Here is a 24,737-nt window from a genome sequence, read left to right on the forward strand (position 1 = left end):
AATCTAATTGACTTTATACCAATTAAAAAAAAAAAAAAAAAAAAGGAAAAGCTAGAACTGGATGAATTGGTAATTGATCAAAAAGAAATTTCACCTATTCAGATGGTAAAAAATAACAATGAAAACTTGACTGCTAAAGCCAACCAAAAAGGAGAGACAGCATCGTAATATTTGGAACCTCCTGAATCTTTATTTTTTTTAGATGGATTTCAAGTTCCCACTGTCCAGAGTGTATCCTAATTTCCATATACTAGAGCATTCTGACACCAAATTGAAAATCAAAGTTTAATTTACATAGTTACAAACGTGTTTTAATTTGACTCCATTTCCCAGTTTGGCAGAATGACATCTGAGAAAGAAACCGCAGAGAACTAGTATTTGTTAATAATGGTGAGCCTGCAGTCAAATTTCTGGCAAACATGTTTGTTAATACAAAGTGAAATGATCAGAATTTGGGCTGCCAAAATCTCCCAGCACTTGTAAAAAAAAAAAAGGAATCCACATGTAGACGATCCCAATACTTCTGTTTAGGATTGGGATTATCAAACCAGGTGGTTCATGTAAAATAGGACAAATAGGCTGGAAGCTCTTCTGCCATATCATGATATCAAAACTAAAAGCTTAAGATATGATGTTCACTCCTAATGAACTTGTTTGAAAGCAAACAAAAAAACAAATACTGCAGTTTGCTGCTTGAAATGATTAGACAACTGGTAGACTGAGCTACCATACTGTACAAGCATTTTTATGTTCATAAAGAACGTATGTGAATTCTGATTATTACAACCCTAGAAAAGGCTGGCCCTAATTACATGTATAATGGCCATTTTTCATGATGGTTGCTTCATTACACCCAAACACATCACTATGTCCAAAACAACATAAACAAAAAGGCAAGTATGATAATGCCTAGGAGTCTTTTTTTTTTTTTTTTTTTTCTCTCATATAATTTTTTCCTTATTAACAAAATAAATAATAATATAAATAAATAATAACATCTGTTTAAACAGAAAAATGAAGTTCCTAAGTTCAAAAAGAAAATGAAGTTCCTAGTTACAATACTAATCTACCCACTTTAACAAAAACATGGACGTGAATGTTTCCTTTCCTCTAAAATGCATAAGCAGTCGTTCTTTTGTATAAGATAATGCCTAACACACCATTTTATTTTCAAAACTCCTATTGTTATAGAACCATGTCTAGTTTGTGCCAAGTTTTGCATCTTTACAGGTAAGGCATCTCTTTAAGCCAGCGAGAAGTACATTCTGTCCATAAAGATGATAAATTGTAGAGTATTTTCTGAAGAATAAGGCAGAATATATGTTGAAAAGGGTGTATTTCATGAATGTATGTGGATTCCCAAAACACACTTGAGGTAAAGTTGTTAAGTAATATTAATATTAAAATTTAAAGCTTTTATGTCTTTAGCTTTTTCAAGTTTAGGGAATGTATAATGGATTTTGCTGTATGATAATTACTTACATGCATATATGTCTTTGTGCATATACATAATCACATATTTAAGACACAATGCTACTGCAGTTCACTATCTTTTGGCAGAAGAGACAACCAAGAAACATATCTGTACCTACAAGTTAACTTATTAGCAAGACCATGGACCAACCAATTTCACACACTATTCCATAACATCCATTCCCAGAAATATGAAGCAACTATTCTGTTAAACTGTATTGACTGAGAGTAGGATAAAATCACATGCACTCATATTCATGAATGGGAAAGCTGAGCATAATACAGGACGATAAAAAATACATACAGCTATTTTGCGTAGACTGGTCAACATTTCATTTTGATCTTTAAAGCCAGTTGTATGAATTTTGCTCAGAGCATCCTCTTTCTCAGTAAGCCATGCATCAAAAAGGCACTGAAAAAAGATTGAAGAGAACAGCATGAAAAGGCTTCATCCAGGCCATTCCTAGTGCAATTTTTGGAAGGATGTTCCAATTTATAGCTGCTAACACTACTCACCTGCTCTTCTGCAAAGTGCTGCCATTTTCTAAGAATATCTTGCAGAAGGACCCATCGCTCTTCTGTCCATCTGCAGATGGCTGCCCACCGGTTTCCAAAGTGCTAGAAGGAAAGAAAAACACAAAAAGTATTTGATTACATTTTTAAAAACAGTGCAATCTGGTCTTCCTATAGCACAAATGTTTGTGAAAACACTTTCATAACTCACTTTTTACAATCTTAAGTCCTTAAAATATGTTGCATGTTACACTGAAATAGACGTACTGAAAATAAGTCTTACTGAAATAAGACTCAAGTGGAGAGAACAGGAAAAGTGATATAGCCAGAAAGAGGGAGATAATTTCAACTGTAATATAAAGAAATATTTTTCTGTTAAGTCTTTGGCACTGTGCTGTCAAAAAAAAAATAAAAATAAATAGAAAAATCCATAACTTTATGAATCCCAATGCACAACTACTTGAAATGTAATTACAGGGGCCCAAACAATTAACTGTAACAATAAAATATCTGTTTCTTAAGTTGTTCTGTCAATGCAGTTGATCTAAGTTCTTTTTCTCCTTACAAAATTGTCATAAGAGAAAAAAAACCTTTAAGCTATCAGTAGCACAAACCACAGTGAGGTTTCTTGTATATTTCTAGCATATGCTACTATATATCTTATATATCTGTGCAAAATGCTATGTTGTTCTTTCCCTCATTTTAATTGAAAGTGAGCATTATCACTTTACTTAATTTTCCTGTCAACCTTGAGTGAAAAATGCCTGAGACAGGATAGGACTTACTAGAGCTGTGATGGTGCAACATGCTATAAAACTTTTATTGTAACAAATTACAATGATTTAATTACCCTTGAACGCCATATGCAAATTATTCAACTCCTCCCAAATAAGAAACCTTACAAAATCTGAAGGATACTCTATACTACTGTGTTCTTATTTTCCATCAACTTCAATTTCATATGTATTGACAAAATGATTTTTTTTCCTTTTTCCTATTTATTCATATTTCATATGTTTTTATTTATTTTTCATGGGGTATTAAAATATTATATCTAACTGAAATGCATGTAAAAGATCCAAACATACTTTCTACCAAAATTGAAATTTTTATTTTGCACTTCCTATGAAATGAAAGGTAAAGCTTTAGGTTGCTGTTTGAATTTGTGGCTTTTTCTGTGACAATTTTATATCAAAGTAAAAAGTAAAAAGATTCCATATTTTTCTGAAGGCTCACACCATAATAAATCTTGCCGAGTGAACAGGCAGTTGTCATGACATTCAGTCATATCATTACTGGTGAAACACTTTTGCCTCCAACTTACTAGGAAACACTGCAACATTTTATTCATTCATTTTAGCTCTCATCATTAAATAAATTTGTAAATTGCATGATAATTGTTGCAGAAAATAATTGATGACCAGCCAATAAAAATATCTTTTCTTTTTTTTTACGCCTTTTGTAGGAAACTCATGACTTTATATATAGTATTTTTTGGCCTCACAGGCTAAATACTATGTGTACTGTAATGCATAGTCAATAACACCCTTTCTGCATAAATGGTATTTTGACTAATTTTACTGATCTGAAAAACTAAAAATCTTATGTAGCAATCTTATGTTTAGTGTCATTTTTCCTGAATCTGATTACATTTCCACTCTACCTCTAGAGAATTTCAACCCCTTTTTTGCCCAGAAGGTAACCTAGCAGATCTGCAAATATGTAGCACCCATACAGTTTTTAACATTCAAATAAAGTGTTGTTTGTTTGTTTTTTTTTCTTTCCTTTTTTTTTTTTTTTTCTCCCCCTTGGCATCTTTGCTTACTAATTACTAGTTCAGAAATCATGAACATATCATTCCTTAAAGTTCAGATGCTTCTTCTCTGAAACTCTTTCCTAACAATTCCCACAATTCAGGGTAATTTTTACTAGTCAACTACTAAAAAACTTTGTAATAATTCAGTAAGTCATAACAAGGGTTTCTTGTCATTATATAACAACGCTCAAGACTAAATACTTCATTTTCCCTATTCCCATTTTTTCTCCACTAGCACAGGAGAAAATTCTATCTGTTTGTAAAATTCTCTGTATACAGATGGTGAGGTGAACCACATTTTGTTGTTTTGGTGCCTAAAGGTCTGAGTAACAGCAAAGTTTACGGATGCTAATTACATACTGTATTTTTAAAATACACTTACAGATTTTACTAAAAGATTCATAAATAACGCCAAAGTCAAGCAGCAAAAGTTTTGGGACATTAACCTCTGATGTTTTCAATGTTTTTAGTGAAGTCTTTTCATGACCAGACATCTGTTCACTGGTAAAACAGATCTAGATCAGAATAAATTACTCCGCACAAAATTAAGTGATAATTCAAAAAATAAAATAATAATAAAAGAAAAATCAGGTAGATACAAACTCTGATGCAAGCCAAATGCAATCATGTGGGAATTGTGTATAAGGTGAATAATGACTACTGAATCAGATCACGCTCAATTTTGCATCTTTTTTCACACCAAATAGTACTTGATGCTGTAAGTAGCCTGTGTGATATCTGGGAACTCAGGCTGTACCACAGTTTTTGCTCCCAACACCCAGGAAAACATATCTCCAGAGAACTTAGCTGAATCCAGAGTAAAAAGTAAAATGTCTTCTTGCTCCTTTGAAATGCCTATTTTTATGGCCCTAACTGGAATTTTCAGAGAAATTTGCATGCAAAAGAAACTTTTCTTGTATTGAGAGGACTCTGAAAGAATGTTCTTTATGACTACAAAGGCAGAATATAAAACATTCCCAGTCTGCAAAAAAAGGTCAAAGTAAGCAAGTACATGAACAGGATAAAATGAATAAAAACAATGCAACTCTTGGGAACACTGGAGTGAAAGAATAAAAAAAAGGAAATAATAAGCCTGAAGTCTGCAAGTCTGCAACTAATAGAAGAGCTTTTGTTTTTGTAAGATGCTTCTTTAAATAGAGTAATGCTATCCACTCCATAAAGTAGTGAGAAATAATGGATTTTTTTTTTCATACATATATATGTATATATATGCAAAATCAAATTTAAAAACAAGTGTTTAGCAAATTCACTAAATTTCCCCTGTGCAAAATTTGATGTATTTCTGCAAGAACTAGCTATACTTCATCATTAATGAAAGGACAGTACCCTGAATAATACATGTATGAATATACAGTAGACTGTGTAAATTACACTCTTGGTTCCTTTCCTTCAGCAGCCATCAAGCAGTATTTGATACATCTAATGCAGATCTCATTCCAGCATGGATCGCTGAAGCTTGGGGAGAACACAAATTTGCATCAGCCTACCAAAGTCCTTAAGGGACCAACTGTCTGCTGGGTATAATTAGAGTAAAAATTCCCTACCTTCAGGGCTTCTTAATGTCTTTCAATGATTTCTCTTGGCTGAAGGCAATTTCCCCACACTTACTGAGAAATAAGTCAGACTATAGCAACTGATTCGCTAGCACAGTCCTCTGATTTTGAAGCATGAAATACAGATTTGAACCTTAGTCTGCATCTGCCTTTTTTGTAAATCTCTGGACTGCACCTATTGGGGTCTAGGAGTTACATGTCTAAATAGCCAGTTCTTGACAGCAGTATAAACCCACGGAGTCTCACAAAATGTCTCACTGATATGTCAAGTAAAACATGTGATGTCAAGTAAAAGTAGATGTAACATTCACACTCACCCAGGCTAGCTGTAGTCTCTCAGACTACCTTGTGGCAACAACTGTAAAAAGTCATTTTTTCTTTTTCTTTTTTTTTTTTTTTTCAAAAAAAAGTTAGCTTATCTATGGAAAATTTATTGCAGGGAATGCTTTTGGCTTCTACACCATTAACTGCCTCTTAAATAGGACTCGGACACACACACACACACATATATATACATATATATGTATGCATGTAAGCATACATATATGTATTTTGCATATATATATTTGTATATACATATACATATATACACATACATATTTCAGGAATCACCACCTCAAAAATTTTCAAACAGAAAGACAACTGAATTGCAGCTGCTTGGAAAATGCAGTCTCGACTATTACATGGCAATAACATTTCACTTTCTTCAAAATACGATCCTGACCAGTATCTCACTCAGGCAGCCTTATTAAGTCTTTCGTCTGACAGCACACACTCTTGTTTTGTTCTCCTTTTAAAAGTCAGACTGACATATACGTAATCAGGCTTTGAACTTTGCTCCACTGTGCTTTTGTCAAATGCTTTAATGGGTGGGCCTGTGAAGTCTCTCCTGTGCTTATATATTCAGTTTGCAAGTAACACATGAAGAAAACAAGCAAACAAACAAACAAAACACCCTATGTTCTCATACACTCAGGAAAGGTGATATAATGTTTTGCTAGTACAGTGGGTGAACTGTGGTAACTCCTTGGCATAAAGGCATGAAATTTTGCAGACCTCCCTAAAACCCTAATCCCCATGACATTTTATCTGTATTTTGTTGTTATCAATACTTGGAATACTGCTACATATTCTGTGACTTCCAGAGCAACGGGATTATTGAACTTTTCTTTCAGTCTCTTCTTTAAGAGAGCATGATTGAAGGAGGGAGCTGTACAGCAGCAGGACTTCCTCACACCACCCCGCACACTGCTCAGAGTGTGCCTGTGCTGCAGAATACACTGCCTCAGGAATTCCCTTGCTGGCATCATTCCAAGAATATACCTGAAATGACAGTGACAATACAAATATAACTCCTCAGTGACAGTAACAATTGAGCATCCTTTATCTCAATTCCAGACACCTCCTCTATTGGTATGGTTAAAAAGAGGCATATTTCCATTGTGCTTCATTTACATACATTATTCTTTATGCTTTTTTAATGGGGTAAACACAACACAGTAATGTGTGAGTTCTATTTAATGAAACTGCTAATAACCTTTTTATTCTGTAGGTTTATATAGGTTCACATAAAATAAACAGAAGACCAAATTAAATACATTAAGAGCCCTCAATCATTTTTACTGATGCTTACACTGACAACCTTGGAGAGTTTCCTGTATGGTTTTTGCTATACATCATACTTGAGTTTTGTTGCACATGCCTTTTCTGTAGGACTTTGGATTCTATGTCACGCCTGTAAGACTAGAACATCTTCTGCTTTCCATCACTCCATCTTTTAAACTGGTTGGCTTTCTCCACATACCTAATTTAAAGATAATCAACTCTGCCTGTTGTGAGGAGGGGTGGTGGTGGTAGAGAGTGCTGCTGTGACCCTATATTTTACTGAAGAACATTAATTCTCCAAAATATGAGATTAGATTAAATGTCCAATAATCCATGGTCTTCTATATTTTTCCCCATACTGTTCAAAGATCTCAGTTGTATATCTTCTAATTTATGAAGTATATTAAATATAGAATGTCTTTTTATTTTTATTTTATTTTATTTTATTTTATTTTATTTTATTTTATTTTATTTTATTTTATTTTATTTTATTTTATTATTTTATTTTATTTTATTTTTGGGTCATACCATAGCCCTCTTTGCAGGAACCTGCATTTTGCAAACATAGCGTAGTATCCCAGTTAAACCTTTTCCCATCTACTTTTTAATTTCACTCTCCCTCTTTCATTCGAGCTGTTTTCTTAGTTTAGTTAAGCTTATAGAACTGTGAATTTGCAAGGGATATGCTTCATTCCAATGAAGAACATACAAGCAATTGGCAAGAAATTCTGAGATAAAGACTGTCTTGAGCTGGTATACCATGATTCTGACACCAAGGATATATTTAAAAAGAAGTAATAATTGATAGTTAAGTATAGGCTACATTGTTTCTTTCACAGGGTTGTGTTCCCTGATGTCTAAGCAATTTGTAGTGTCGGTGTCCAGCATCTTAGCATCAATGTGTACTACCTACACTAAATCCCAGACTAATTACAGATTTATTGGGATTGGTACCCAAATTGGCTAGATTCAAGACAGCATACACATATTACACATCTGTCTATGCTATGGACATAACTTTCAGCTGAATGTATTGAGAGTTTCTCTGGAGAAATCTTGGCCTTTAATGATTCAAAAACAAAACAAAACAAAACAAAATATTTTTATTTCCTTGAGCAGTGAAACAAAGTGAAGGAAACTACTTTCTCCTTTCTAAAAGAGAAAACTGGAAGGAACTTTGGTTCTAATACCAACGTACTTTTTGAGCAGTGACTGGACATCAGACCACCAACTCGGGAACATCTTTCTTCCTGATTCCAGCAGTCAATGTGTCCCATTACTAAGTGTCCATCCAAGTTCACTCAGAAGTTACAGTAAGAACAACACTTTTTTGTTGTTTTTGTTGTTTTTTAGAATTAAATGCTGAACTTTAATTTAAGGAAGTTTGACAATTTTTAGATCATCTAGGTTGCTAGTTTAATCACAAATGTGTCTCTGGTGCATCATTTGAGGAGATACTCAAATAATTGTTTTTATAAAGTGGAATATACAGAAGTTACGGTCTGTTGTTTAAACTGTGAATCAAAACGCGATTGAGAAGAGGTCTGAAACAAATTGAAAGAATGTTGCTGCTAGCTTCTCCCAATGCTGGTACACTAGGAAGCCTTGCCAAAATAATCCTAAATGATAAAACATTAATAAAACAAGTGTACAGAAGAGGATATACTCTGAAAAAGAGAAATGAATCTAAGGACAGACTGAGATAATTCTCTTTATTTTCTAGAAAATGTGAAACTATTGGGAAAGAAATTATACCTTTCTGCCCCTAAAATTTTATTTTTTTTTTAAACCAACATGTTCTAAATATTTCTGATAACCATTATTTGTTTAGGTGATCCTACACATGGTTGTTTTTGCTTACTGCAAATAGTTGGTTTTGCATATTTTTTACAGGTCGTCTTGAAATTTGATGGGGCCAGCATTAGCATTAAATAAATAAATAAATAAATAGATTGGAAATCATTTAATATAAATGTGTCTTTAAGCACCTAACAGTGGACAATGACATATAATGCACTGCAACACCAAAACATACCACATGCACAAGTTTCCCATCAGAACAAAAATCTTTCAGTAAACTCACAATCCACCTAATTACGTAGGTTCTTGCATGTTATATCCTTCTCCTTAACTATAGCAGAAAATCACATTCCTTCTGTCAGTAGTAATGAAATACAGCTGAGAAAAAAAAGACGAACACTGGTCCTTGGTCTTGAGTATAAATAAATCAGGTTGATACTGAAGGCACCAGAAAAGTTGCTTTAAGATATTTGTAAAATACACACCTGTATTTACCCATCTATACAAAAGTCATACTCAGAAATATCTCCTGAGATACACCAATGTTACAAATAGTTCTTATTCAATCTTTTTTCACTTAAGGCTGATAGCTCTTTCTCCGAGACAGAAGTCCAGTTCTCTCAGTTCAGTTACCTGAAGCTGCTCTTCCAGCGCAGCAGTAGCTTTGTCTCCACTGTTTTCATCCACCACCACCACCATATGGGTTAGAGAGTTCACCTTTACTTGTTCCTGTTCCAAATCATCTTGAAATGCCTATAATTAAAACATAAATGATGGAAAATATATTCCCAACTAATAAGGCGCTGTGTATTTGGAGTTTCCCTGACTAATGTGAGTAACTAACCAACTGCAAGAACCCTGTAATCCTATTGCTCTCAGTACTAAGTTTTAAATGTATTTAGTCAAAATAGTGTACACATGCTAACATAAGCATATTTTGTAGACTTCTATTCCTTTCATGAAAATAGTTTACTATTACTCACTCACAAAGCATAACTCTCACAGTATTTTAGACTGAAAATTTGGCATGAGAAAATATTTGTTGAGCTGATGTAGTTGATGATTTATAGATATCATTACAGGATCTATACATAACAATAGCCCACAACATTTTAAATAAACATTGGGTTAGATTGTGTACTTCATTAGCATTTTTTTTTTTTTTAATTTCAAAAGTTTTAAAGTTATTCATTTTTTACATTAAACAATCACATATGATCTTTGGCTGGCACTCCTACAAACAACAATAACATAGGATCAAACTATGTTAACGATTCAAGATTAGGAAATGCCACACCCTTATTGCAGAAAGCAGGACATAAATTGAGACGGGCACTTGATGATTTCTGAACATGAAAAAAAATAGTTTCTTGCCCATTGACTTTTGGTATTCAGCCTGCTACAGGCTGTAATGAAACTCAGGACTGCTTTTTTTTTTTTTTTTTCCCTGAGAAATAGTAAACTGCTAAAAGTAGAGAAAAATCTATTAACATTTGCACAAACTGGTATTTGAATAATTTCTAACTTTTTCAAATTTTTACAACTCTTGACACTTCTCTGACACTCCCAAAATTTCCCAGACTTCATGCAATAAACATCTAATCAATTATTCCCTCCATCCTCACAGCTCATTTATAAGGGCAGTATGGAGATCTCATACATCTTCACTCTCTTCAGAAGACAGTCTACCGTATTGTCACTAAACACTTAACCTATATATATAGGTTTATATATATATATATATATATATATATATATATATATAAACATATATAAAGAGTAAAGGGGAAAAGAAGAAAGGATTTAAGGTACTGGAACCTCTTAAACCTCTTAGTGGGTTTTAGTGTCTCCTCTTTATTTTCCTCTTTTTTTTTTTCTTCCCTAACTTTCTGTGCAAGATGGAGACTCCACCTTTCTGCTTGTTAACAAAAATAAAACCAGTCAAGCTTCTGTCACCAAACATTGAACTGAACAAGTAGATTTATTTGCTTCTTCTCTCTGCTGAAATGCAACAAGAGAACAAGTGACAAAGATGGGAAAAACAGGAGCTAAAGAAGCATTGGTACTGAAACTTCAAGTCACAGACAAGGCAATATTCATTTTCTTTTCATTTTTATCTATCTCAAGCTTTATCTTAATGTACTAAGAACAAATGGTAAATGTTAAACTCCTAATAGTTATCCCACTGTATTAAATTACTGGGTTCTGTATTTTGTTTCTTAAAGAAAACTTGAAATACACTCTCATCCCACTCACCCAAAAACCAGGTATCCAAGATCACATCCTTCCTGACACACTTTTTAGGTATTTATAACTAGCTACCAACCAACAGAAGAATGTGGATAAACAAAGTCCTGGACCGTGCCCTCAACACCTGAGTTGAGTGTGCTCCAGTGATTAATATATATATAGTATGATAGCCACAGTCTGAAAAATAACATGGTTAACTGTATATGCCAAGTCACAGTGGAAACCTTAAATGTATTACAAACTATGTTAAATTTTACCCTATCAATTTCCTGCTGCTTTTTCAAGTAGAAGAATTCTCTTATGTATGAAGTGATGCCCCAGCTGGGGGTATTTTAAACCTTTTAGGTAAAACACTTCAGTTTTATTTGGGGATAAAGCAATAATAATGAAAAACAAACAAAAAAATCCCACACATGCAAAAAAAAAAAAAAAAGCCATATGATAACATGGCTTAACACAACAAAGGAATTCACAGACATTTGATGTTAAGGCATACATTCATTACCCTAAGACATTTCAGAGTTTTAATTCCTTCATGGGCATAGCGTGAGCTGATTTATTCATAAGAATCCTTTTTTCCGACTTTCATGCCACTTGCTTTAGAGAGCTAAACTATAAGCAGTTATCAAGGACTGTGAAGTTCACCAAATTATTAAAACAATCCTTAAAATTCAGACTTCTTAACTTTATCATGACAGTTCTTGATCAAGGTAGAGCACTCATGGATACCTAGGTTCAGGTTACAACCAGGAAGAAAGTGACTTATTTCCCTATAAGTGAGTATCTGAAATATGGCAAAGCCAGGATGAAAAGTGATGCAAAAATGCAAAAAATCATTGCAAATGCAAGGAGTAGAGGTGTGAATTTAACACATACTATGAAAGGTTTGGGAGAAGTCACCAAACCAATGAAATTAGAAAGTTTAGTAATTTTCTAATCCCCAAATTCAATTTGCCCCAAGCTAAAGGACTGTTCTTTATAATTAAAGCATCTATTTTTACCATGCAGTTCACTGGAGACAATCATTTGTATAGAGGAACTAGTTTAAACAGGAATTCATTGAAGACAGTCTTAAGACTAGAGTGTGCTCTATGCAGACCATTTGAATCCAAATTTGTAAAAAGTTCTCCTCAGCTTGTAGAGAGAGGAAAATTCAGGGACTTAATGTGTAACATGGATATACATGTTGATGCGTGGGGAAAGCAACAAAAACTCATAAAACTCCACAGTTGCTCTAATTCCTAGTGTCTATCAGATCACAAATTATGCAGTACATGAATTCCATAGCATACCTTATGCTCTTCTACTTGACGTTTTAAATCCTCTAGATCCGGGCCTAGGGGCTCTGAATCTATTTTCTTTGTCCTTTCCTCTGTTTTTGTTAGCCAGTCAGCTAATTGGGCTAGCTGCTGATTCTGCAGATCCATTAGGATTTTATGTAAACTGTAAAACAAAGAAATAAACATTTCAATTTATACATTAAAAAAAAAAAGAAATATGTCCCATGTATACTATTAATTATCCATATTAATTCCCTAAGTCGAAAAGTAGAATACAGACTGCAAACTACACGACAGCTTTGCAAGGTTTGCTGTTATTGTTTCTATCAGGAAACTTAACTTTCATGTAGAGAGTTGCTTAACTTTCTGAAGAGCTGGGCCTTTTAAAATTTATTTTATTAAAAAAAATAAAAATAATAATATAAAAGTGTTTTTTTTGTGTGTGTTTTTTTTGTTTGTTTGTTTGTTTTTTTTTTTTTTTTTTAAGTAATTGCTCAGCACAGGTTTTGATTTCAGTCTTAAATCCTATTCTTTCCAAAATGAAACCAAACAAACAAACCAAAACGAACAAACAAAAAACCTTTCTTGGGCATTTTCATTGTTAAACTGATTTTCATGAGGCTAGATGCCAAGCCAGAGTAAAAAATATTTTCAAACAGCCATGTGAAGCTTTATTGAAACAGTCATGAATTTGGCAATAGTTTAGTTGAAAGAGTCTAGAATTAGGATTTCATTATTATTATTATATTATTTATTAGAACCTGAGTACTGGATGGAATTTATGGTTTGTTAAATTTTTGTTCTGCAGTTGCATTTCTGTTAAAGCTGTTTGAAAATTCAAGACTCCTGCTATCTGGTTTCTTGTACTGTCTATTACAAGCACTTAAAAGCCCTCAGACATATGTACTTAAAAGATTCCTTGAAATTAAGGGTATTACACAGAACAGATTGTTACATTATTCAGTTATTCAGCAAAGAATACTCTCAAAAAATAAAAAAGGGAATACTTCAGTTTTGCCTAAACAAAGTATTTTGATGACTCGAAATCAATGTATCCAGAAATCGATTCCAATCCTTCACATTTCATGCTTACCATTCTCAGAAATCCTCCAATCTTGCCTAAACAAAATGTTCATCTCATCAAAAGAACCTTTGAAATACTATGTAAACTCGTGCTGAATAATGGAACTACAAGTAATTATTTTTATTACTCATATTTCCTATAACATGGGATTTTTAACTTATCAAGCCAAAGTTGCTGTCCATGATGGCAGATTTGGTGAAACCATTATAAGTTATAGTATGCTGCTTATACCTGAAGCACAACTCTTGGACCACACCATTAAAGTTTGCTACACTCAAAACAGTCTGTAGATTTGAAAATCTGAGCTGAAATTTCACACCAGAGAAAACTGTCATGGAAGAAAGACTAGCTCACAGTCCTACTCCAATTCCTCTTATTTCTCATTTGGCTCCTCTTTGGCTGTATGAAAAAATGTAGCCAAAATGAGAAAGCTATTGTAAAGTTTGTCATTGTGCAACGAATGGCACCAAAAAGTGCCCAGATTCAAATTGACTTTCTTCCCATTTGTTTATATTTTAGATGAACAAAACATAAGTATATTTTTCTCCCTCAACACCTGCACAAATGCAGACTGGCAGAAGTGCAATGTGAACATACTGCTCCAAAGTGTAAGAGGCCTTGTCCGACACCAGGTAGTCAACTAACAGGTGCTTACACAAATCCAAACATATAGCTTTTTGTCACAATTTCAAGGTATACTCAAATAATGCAATTACTTCTGTGTTTATCCAAACTATTTCAGATTTTCACAAGATAGTTTGAAAAAAACAGAAGTGTCAGAAGTGTATTATTTTGGAAATACACATCAAAGTATGTCTAAATTAAGTATCATTCTGTATGTTCCCAGGCATACCTAATAGTTTTCAAAATAATCACAACAGAAGATTGCATTGAACATGTAGATAGCTACTTTTTGGGACACTTACATTCACCTGAACCAGGATTTAATATCTGCCAACATCAGACATACTGTCTATGATCCCATATCCCATTTGTAGCCCATGTATATTTTAAGGCACATCTGATACTTCTGCATTTCTATTCTTGAATGTTATGTTATTTCCTTCATTTCAATTTTGAATCTTCTTATTAGCCAAATATTTAGTCTCCAACAAGCTTTTTATACAATTACTACTTGCTGTTTATGCAGCTAAGTTAAATACTGTATACACAGTTTTAACTCATATTGTAAAAAGAAATTGATAAATTTCCAGTACTATTCTCTACTTTACTTGTTTTTCTCTCATCTAATTCATACTCAATTTGTTAGATACTATTGCTTAATATATGTAGTATATTTAGTATATTTATAAACAATCCCTGGGAGAAGCTATTGATTTATGAATGCAAAACACTGCAAATTCAGTTCTATACATTAAGTTATAAATTCACTTTTGCATTTTACACTCATGGGCAGAGCTGCCATTTAAAAAGACCTAGAAGGGCTGGAGGAACAAGAAATTTATGACATTCAACCAGGACAAATGCAAAGTCCTGCACCTGGAAAGGAAGAATGTTTGGAATGATATAGGATGGTGACTGACTGGATGGGGAAAAGCTGTGGAAAAAAAGCTTTATTGGGGCAGACAACAACACTAGCAATTTATCTCTGGATTATTCTTTGCATCTGGATAAAAAAGAAAACCCAAAATTGTCTGAGGATTTCTGAAACAGAAATAATTGAGTATTAGTAGTAGCCATAGAAATATGAGTCAAACCAGAATGTCTTGGAACATACATAGAGAGGAAATGTGAAAAATCGTCTGGGAAACATAGAAAGAGTAGAAGCAGTGTACAAGGGAGTCCTGAGAAGTACATGAACGTGTAACATATGTTCTACTGCAGAGCCATGGATACAGAAAAATGGAGAAACTGCAGGCAAACATCAAGACGAGCCACCTCAGGAAATAATGATTTTGGAAAACAACAACAACAACAAAACACGATAACAACTTGTTTTATAATAGTATTTTAGTTATGGTCACAAGCTACCTCCATCCCTTCTTTATTTTCAAATGTGTATTTTATTCTCTTACTCGATGTTCTATAAACCAAGGCATTACAGATATTAAATACAATGGTTCATCTTAGCGAAGTTTTAGCAATAAATGAAATAATAAGCAGTATAGAAAATCTGGTAAATTCATTTTAAAAGTAAACAAACAACATAGGTAGGACCAAGTAAATACTTATTATAAAGAAAACTGTTACTATTCTGAAGTAAGGAGCATAAATGTGAAAATAAAATACATAAAATAATCATGTCTGATTCTTAGGCAGAATGTTTTTTTTCTTTTTCCAATTTCTCCAGGTTCTTTCTGGTTTTCAAATTACTTCTATAAACATCTGATAAATATTTTAATACTTACTTATATACCTCAAGAGTTTATTGTAATCTTTGTTTACAGTATGGCTCTCATACTTTTCAAACACAAAACACTTTTCCATTGAACTGAATGTGCTTTAATAGTTGTGGAATTCCCTATAAAGTGGTAAATTGCATTAAGTTTTCCTCTCCAGTGGTTCATTTATCACTCTGAGATGCTTTATTATAAAGAATCCTATTTGAGTGGGAGGAAGAAATGAAAAAGCAGGCTGTTTTCCTTCAGCATGTTAATGTACTGCTTGCTGCAAGAGTCAAATATAGAACCATAGAATCACTAAGGTTGGAAAAGACCTCCAGGATCATCTGGTCCAACCATCCCCCTACCACCAATGTCACCCACTAAACCACTAAGCACCACATCCAACCTCTCCTTCAACACATCCCTCCCCAGGGATGGTGAGGCTACCACCTCCCTGGGCAGCCTATTCCAATGCCTGACCACTTTTTCTGAGAATAAATGTCTCCTAATTTCCAAACTGAACCTCCCCTGGCACAACTTGAGGCCATTCCCTCTAGTCCTGTCACTAGTTATCTATGAGAAGAGGCCAACCTCCAGCTCCCCACATCTTCCTTTCAGATAGTTGTAGAGAGCAATAGGGTCTCTCCCGAGCCTGTTCTTCTCCAAACTAAACAATCCCAGTTCCCTCAGCCACTCCTCACAGTACTTGTGTTCCAGACCCTTCACCAGCTTTGTATGTCTTCTCTGGACACGCTCCAATACAGAGTGAATACATGGCAAATCCAATGTGTACCACTTTTAATGATTGCACTGATGTGTTCTAAAATGACTCTGATATTCTGACCTCTTAATCATTTTTCAAATATTAAGTCCCTTTCACTTTTATGGTACTAGTAACTTTTTTTTTTTTTTTTTTTTTTTTTTTTTAAATCTCTTTGCTGATCACTCGCTTCTGTTTCCCCTGTGCTGTAGTGCAGGCTACTTTTCACTACGTTTCCTATTGCTATTACCACAGAGGACAGACAGCCTTGCTGCTCTTATTGCCACAAAAGAAAAAAAACAAAAACCAAAACCAACACATCTCTGTTTGGATAAGCATGTCACTGTTGCCTTAAAGACAAGATTACAGTAATGTGCTCAGAAGATTATTCTCTACACCAACGTACAAGATAGATTCTGTAAGTTTAAATTGAGTATAATAACCCAGAAATATATTACATTGTGATATGAAAGCTGTTTAAATTCATAATCCTCCATCTGGTGCTTGAAACGGAGTTTTGACCTGATAGATAAAAATTGGCCATCTCTAAATACATCAGTCCTGAGAAATTTTCGCTTGCTCTAACCAAATTTGTATTAAATGCGTCACAGTGGTGTTATTTTTTTTTCATTTGTTTTATTTTTTTGTATAAGAATTTAAATAGTAACACAACGTTCTCTGAAGCTCTTATGTCTTCTTCTGATTTTGTATTCCCCAAATATAACATGTTTAAGAACATAGTAGACTGTTTGATTCCTTGAGCTATAGCTGCATCTAGAAGTAAATTGTCTAGTTCGTATCAAAGGGTGTATTTTAGTAGACAAAATACTACATACACATGGAGTTGAGATTGCTCCATGAGTGTTGTTTTCAATGAAAATATGGCAAATAAAAACTGCCTACACCAAAGTACCATAGATTCTACTCTCCTAGAAAACAATTCAGCTGGAGGAAGTTAGGCTGAAATAGCTAAGTCCATCCACAATTTTACAGACTCTCAAGGATATGCAAGGTCATCAATGGATAAAAACCACAAAAATATAATCTGATGGAATTACCAAGAAAATATTAGAATGAAACAAAACAAAACAATGTTTTGCAATTGTCAAAATTATAGCTTGCCTTTAAATATTGTGCATGATTCTTTCTAGTCCCTTTTTACTCCAAAAAGAAAAGGTAAAACTTAAAAAGCCCAAAGAAGAGCAAGAGAACAAAACAAATAATCAAAGGTTGATATTTATAAAGACAGTAAGGAAAGATCCTCACTTCCAACATATTAACTACAAGGAATCAGTTAAGCTACCAGTGACCTAATTAAAACCAATAAAAACATGCCATTCCTAAAAAAAGTAGCTAGGTAAGAGGCTTGTGATATACTGCCAAAGGATGCTGTAAAGTGTACACACACTTTACAAAGGGCTAAGCAGATATTGAATAAATATATGGAAGAAAAATCAATGGCAGGTTACCAAATACACACAACTACTTTCATTCTCAGGAAGTTCCCTCAGTGGAAAACAATTCAATGTCATGAAAGTGCTACAGAGAACTTTATAATACACTAGACATGCTGTAGTAAATGGGAGTAATGGTCCATAGAGCTGTAGTGGGTTTACGTGGCAATGGTTTGGTAGCGGGGAGCTGCAAGGGGTGGCTTCAGTGAGAAGAATCCAGAAGAATCCACAAGAATCCTCTTATCTAACATGGAGTAGCTGCTAGGGTCTTCTCACAGAAGCCACCCCTGCAGCCCCCTGCTACATAAACTCACAAAACCTTGCTACATAAACTCACTACAAGAGCCCAATATGTGGTGTCCAGAGCAATGAGTTTATACAGCCCAATATTTGATCTCTAACAGTTTATACAGCCCAATATTTGATCGCTTCTTATTTTGTTACAGTCAGGATGTTGGCCTAGACTAGTGGCCTGACTAACAAAGACGTTCACCTTTTTATAAAGATTACAGTTGCAAAAGGACTTGCTCTCCAGGTGCACTGAAGAAACAGAAGAGTTTCTTGCTTAGTATATGTGCATTGGGTATTTCTGAGAGAAAAATTAAGGTCTTGGCAGAAAGATTTTAATGAAGTCTGTCTGGCTCAAAGTCCAGAGGAAGCCAACAGGGATCTCAGACTCAGGTTGTTTGCCACTGCATTTATTTGTCTCTGCTGTGTAGCTATATCCTTCAGTAATTAACACTTCTTGACTATAAAGAAACTAATAGTGATGTTCCATTAATTTTAAAATTTCCACTGGATTTGGCTTAGTATAATAGTTGTAAACTTCACCATTGCTTCCCTTATACAGAAATATCAGTAGGTGTAACAAAGTTCCATGAATTTGAAACTTAGTTATTATATCAGACAGAATTTAAGACTCCACATGAAAAAAGAAGTTTGAGGAAAAGGAATGTGAAACAGAGGTACCTAACAAACTGTTTCTTAAGACAGGAGGAATGCAACGCACACACACATAAAGCCGCTTTCAATTAATTTCCTGTGTTAACTACTCTGTATCTTGCAAAATAAATTACTCCACTGTAGCACAATCACAAGGTCTTACCCTTATGGACTTTCTTATACTAGATATTAATACAAAAATCAAAATTTCAAAATAAGACTTTAAAATGTTAAAAATAATTCAAAGATTAGTTAATTAATAGTTTATTTTTCTACTTTTAATTGTCTTTCTACTTTAAGCTGCAGGTATTGCACTTTTCTTGGATCCTGTAATTTTTCCTCAGATAAACCCATATGACAATATTTTCTGGAAAGCTAGCCTTCCATTTACTGCTTTTATTGCATCAAATTTTACAGGTTTTAAAGATTTGTTTTGATTTTCTTTTTGCATCTCTGAAAAGATTATCTCCATAGTAGCTAAATTTTGTGTGATACTTGTTGAAATAACCAGAAAAAAAGTGGAACAGGTTATATAAATTTTCATTTAAACACTATTAGTGTCCAAGCTGTTGATAGCTGCTGATCTGTACAGCTTCTGGTCTCTAAGCAACACGTAAGCTTCAGGGTCATGACACATTAAATTTCTGGTTTAAAAAAAAAAAAAAAAAAAAAAGGAAAGAAAAGAAAAGAAAAGAGCTAAGGCTGAGTCTTGTTCACACTGAAGTGGAAGAAAGCCACAGCTGTTATTGAAGTTCAGAATTGTTCCAGTCAAGCTCAATATATATTATTTTACCTATTGTATTACTTACTTGCTTTGTTTTTCCATACTTGCTACCCTGAGACTTTCCCATCGAGAATTAAGTAGATTCATTTGTTCTTGGATTTCATTTTCTTCCTCATCTGAAAGCTTTCCAATTGTTAGCAGTTGACTTCCAACTTGCAAAACATTGCCAACACGTCCTTGGTGAGCTGTTAATTCCATCATAAAACCCTGACAATAAAAACAAAATCCTGTTTTAAGTTTGATTCTTTGGAAGGGAAGAACAGGCTTTGGAGAAATATCTTTGATTTCACCACTTTCCAAACCTTATTTTCAAATTTGCTTTATTTATTTTTATTTTAATGTTTCATAACCCTCCACAAACCTTGTAACATAAAACAGAAATAAACACTTTCACAATTTGCATATGGTACAGTTTCCAATATTACCTTTAAATTCTCCAAATAAAAATTTAAAATAATTAATATATATTATATATTTTATGCGTGTATATATATATATACACATATATATACATATATATATATAATTTATTATGGGATCCAAACAGGAAAATGATTAACAAAAGATTATAAACACATACCTCATGGGTGTGAAACTGTTCTTTAACAACTTCTACATCATTGGATATATCTCCTTGTGCTTGTAGTGCATCTTCAGCAGAGAGAAGCCATGTGAGTACTTCTTCTAAAGCAGTTTGGTAGTTGTCAAGATCCATTTTGGACCCCATTACTGTGGTGGTAAATGTTCTTTCTTCAACAGTTTCTAAAAACTGATCAAAACCAAAAAGAGAAATGCAAATAGTACCTACTCAGAAAGTTCTGCAAAGGAATAAAGATAATCCAATTATCTTGTACAATAAAACAGCTTTTTATAAAACAAACAAAAAATTCAGATGGTGAATGAATGGGATTATACATTAGTATTTCTGCTAATTTACCAAAATGGGTTAAAATTGAAGTAAATAACTAAATTCAGATTAAATATTTTACTTTGGAATTTAACATTTGTAGCAACTAATCTGAATAGCTGCAATATTTAAATTGTAACTGTAGAGTGGTGTTTTACCTGTTTTTCAATAAATACTCTCATTTTTCATTTCCCATGTACTGTTTCTCATTGAAGTATTTTCACTTGGAACTATGAGAAATTTATTTTCCAGAGCAGCTAGTAAAATCATATCATCAAAAAAAAACAGCAAATTGCATGCTGACATTGCAAAGAAACCAAGGAAAACACAATATGAAAAAGAAGAAAAAAAGCCCATTACAGTTCAAGTAATGCTAGGCCTGAACTATCCATGGACACCCATTTTGTTGAAAGCATTCTGGAAAATTGAAAAAAGCCCAAAAATCTCATGCCAAATCACAACTTTTTAAAACAAACAAAAAATCCATTACCGTTAATTCTCTTTCCCTCAAAGGCCACCCTCACATTTATTTTTTAGAAGCCAAGTGACTCATACAAGTATAGAAATCACACTTACATTCTACTGGGTAAAGTCAAGAGAAACCAATAGCAAGGATTTACTGATTACTCTAATCTTAAAAGACTAGGATAAAACAGAAGCCAGAAAGAGGGGCTTGATACAGAAAGTGTTAGCTCATGTTTCTCAAAAAGTTCTGAAGAAGTTTAATCAATTTGCTAGCTATTTAGTACAAAACCTAAATCCTTCATGTAAAAATATATTTATGACTTTATCAAAAATGATATTGAGGAATTTTAATGATATAATAGAAAAAATTGTCTCTACCACTATTATTGTGCAAATATAACACTAGATAGAGCTTTTAAAGCCTTTCACTGTAGTTTAGGTCACAAAGTCAAAGTTTAATACCAGAACCAAAAGAAAGAAGTGTAACAGATGTAATGTGATAACTTATAATGAAATTGTCCGTCTTGATCTTCATAACAAATTCATTTTGAATTGTACAGATCTAATAATTACATGCAATTTATGTTTATCCCACTGTCGTATATGTGTTAAAGTAGCTAAAACACCAGTCATACCTTCAGCACTATTTATGTGTGAAAAATAATGCTCAGTAAATAAAGCTACATCAGGAAAGCAGGCTTGGGAAGTTGATGAACTCCATAGTTTGTTTTAAAGAAAATAGTGTCCTATGGGAATATAAATAATGAAGCACAGACGATTTCAACACACATTCCTCCTGCATAAATTAACATTTGTACTGTGTGCAAGCCTAGATTTTAACTAGTATACAATCTAGTTAAGAAATTACCTAACCACATTACATTTATTCAGCAAGATAATTTTTTGAAGTACCAGTTCACTATGGAAATGGTACACAGGTTTTGCATAGGTTAATTACTCTTCTTTCTATAACATTAATGCTTGGAATATATCCATACATAACATGCTTTAAAAACAATTAAAATTAGTCATAATAGCTGAGCAAGACTATGTGACTATTGCACGGATCTACTGTGATCTCCATTAAGTGTTTGAAAATTTTCCATCTGAAAATCCTTCTTCCATTAGATCTGACATAGAACGTCATCTCATGCATGGTACCTGTTTAACCCAACACTGCTAACAATTCCTTCTCTGCAAAAAAATACTCAGTGTAATGTTGCCCATACTTTTCACTGCTTTCTCTCACGTTATAAAAACTGCATGGAATTGCATCAAAAATCCTGGACTCATGACCTTCAGTGGCAAAATAGTGAAGATTAACTTCTGCACCATTTTAATAAAACTTTAAGAAATGTAAAGAAGAAAAGAAAACATTAACATAAATGGAAAGCAAAAGAGCTTCTTGGCAGGTGTTCTATGCTCTCAAACTATGCTCTCATTCCAAGAAGGACAGTTTTTTGACAGAAGGAAATTGGAAAAGAGCTAAAGGAAGTATAAGCAAAGGATGTTGCAGAATAGTATCAGCAACACCTTTATTTGGCATAGGGAGGGAACAACAGTTTTTCCACCTTCCCTCGGATCTTACACTATCACTGACTGCAGAGAGCTGGGGTCAGTCATGAAGTGACAGAACAGAGAAATGGATATCAGCTGCACTTGAAACGTAAACAGTTTTTTTAAACACTCATCTGTGGATAACAGACAGTTCTCAACTGCTAAGACCTAATAAAGTCACTGCACCATTATACCTTCTCTTCCTCTATGGGGATAAGAAAGAGTAACAGAGAATAGCCATCAGAAGCCGAAATGCTTGTAACACTGTTACTCTAGAGTGCACTAAGCACGCAGAGTTTTTTCCGTTCAAATTTGACAGTGACATAGGCAAGGACCCCATGGGACTGTTGAATTAATTTAAGCAGATCATCCTTATTATTTCAATGATAAAACCAACCCATGTTTTCACACTTTGAAAACTCTGTTAAACTTCTGTCACCATCTTTAAGCATATTCTCTGTTAACAAGCTGGAGGATGAAAGTAATGGCCTGGCAACCTTGATCCGCATCTACATATGCAAAGAATATTCACATTGTAAAAAGTCAACAAGCATCAAAAACATGCTTCAGAGTCAACGGTTGCTTTTGACTTAACCAAAAACATTTTTAAAATCTGCTGTTATAGCATAACGTCACAACTTCCATCAGTGCTGCTGGCTATGTGAAGGAACCGTCCTACATATGGAACACAAAATACCTACTCAAAGCAATTCAGACTGTGCTACATGTATGTGATCACTGACCATTATTTTGCAACACCTGAGAGAAACCTACTCTGTTTCAATATGATCTAATAAAATTCATTGATCACAAATTGACCCCTCTAATTTATATGTCACAAAATGAGACCAAAAGAAGTACTAGCCAATTACTATCCCTTCTGCAAGATTCTCGTCATAAACTGAGATTCTTGCTGGCTCAGCTGTAAACGGAATATCAAACACAATGTTAAATATTCACACTTGGAAGTGGACAGTTACTGACCTAATACCTATGCCGTATGCTTTGTAATAAAAAGCAAACAAAAAAGTTAGGTGTTTCAATATATTAGTCAGTTACAGATTTCCATCCATTACTGCAACCCAAATTTGAATATGGCATGTTCTACAGCACCAAGAATGAATATTTCACTATATTGAAATAATCCTTATAGCACTAACAACGAGATCCCTGAATTTTACAAATAATGGTAGACAAATCAATGTCCTTATTTCTGAATTTATATGACATCTTTTCAAAATTTCTCAAACACTTAAAAAAAAAAATAAAAAAATTCTATGGTATTGCATATACTGCATTGAGAACAAAACCATAGACTTATTGTTAGAGATAGCTATTATAAACTGCGATGGTTGTTTCTAACCATGATTTTTATGAGAATAAAAAACAATCTGAAAATTAACTGTTTGCTGAAATTAAAGCTGCAATTAAACTGTTGTTACTATATATTACTTTGGAAAAAAAGCTGCTCAAATATACATGCAGTCTCAATGAATCAAAAGGTATTCCCAATAAATCCTTTATTTATTACACAAAAGAAAGCTGATTGGGTGCAGTCAAATCAAAATGTCACATTCGTTTATACACAGTAATCTATTGAGTAACAACACAAGCATGAGTACACATGCTATGGGAAAAGAAAACCTAAACAATTCAGATATTTGATGAAGGCTGTCTCACATCCAGCTAAGAATCAGTAATCCAAGTAGCTCATAAGTTATTTTGAAAACTGGCTAGCCATTTTTGCATGGAAATGGCTAGTTGTTACAGGGGTTGACCCAGAAGGCAAAAATACTCTGGACACAAAGGTTGTCCTCTAGGATATCTTCTTTGCTGCTGCACATAGAAGAATCTTATCTGGATGAAAAGATAGGAATGTGAGTTTTTACATACATCACCGTTTTCTGCTGGGGGGGTGGGACCTGTCAAAGGGGAAGACCTCAAGGACTCTTAAGCTTTAAAGTATAAGAAGAGAAAATAAAAAGCTTTTGACCTTCAAAAGCTTGGAAAAATGAGGCATGCTTGGTAGCTGTCTAAATTAATTCAGTGTCTAAATGATGAGCTTCCAGCTGCTGCAGGGTGAGAAAGCAAAGAGAGAGAGAGTTCCTCACCTACCATTGTACTATGC

General features: G+C 33.7%; 1 protein-coding gene across 9 annotated transcripts in view; it reads right to left on the minus strand.

Moving 5' to 3' along the window:
• Positions 1 to 24,737, minus strand: part of DMD (dystrophin) — a 1,234,381-nt gene that overhangs the window by 756,598 nt on the left and 453,046 nt on the right. For all 9 annotated transcript variants that reach the window (XM_084305928.1, XM_084305932.1, XM_084305933.1 and 6 more), the window contains 6 exons: positions 20,261 to 20,449; positions 19,706 to 19,887; positions 12,324 to 12,474; positions 9,415 to 9,534; positions 1,990 to 2,091; positions 1,778 to 1,885 (listed from right to left, as the gene is read on the minus strand). In XM_084305928.1, the coding sequence (XP_084162054.1) occupies positions 1,778 to 1,885; positions 1,990 to 2,091; positions 9,415 to 9,534; positions 12,324 to 12,474; positions 19,706 to 19,887; positions 20,261 to 20,449 (852 nt within the window). The remainder of the gene's footprint in view (positions 1 to 1,777; positions 1,886 to 1,989; positions 2,092 to 9,414; positions 9,535 to 12,323; positions 12,475 to 19,705; positions 19,888 to 20,260; positions 20,450 to 24,737) is intronic.

The sequence above is a fragment of the Netta rufina genome (genome assembly GCF_964035555.1).
Source record: "Netta rufina genome assembly, chromosome: 1".
In the NCBI taxonomy this organism is placed as follows: Eukaryota; Metazoa; Chordata; class Aves; order Anseriformes; family Anatidae; genus Netta; species Netta rufina.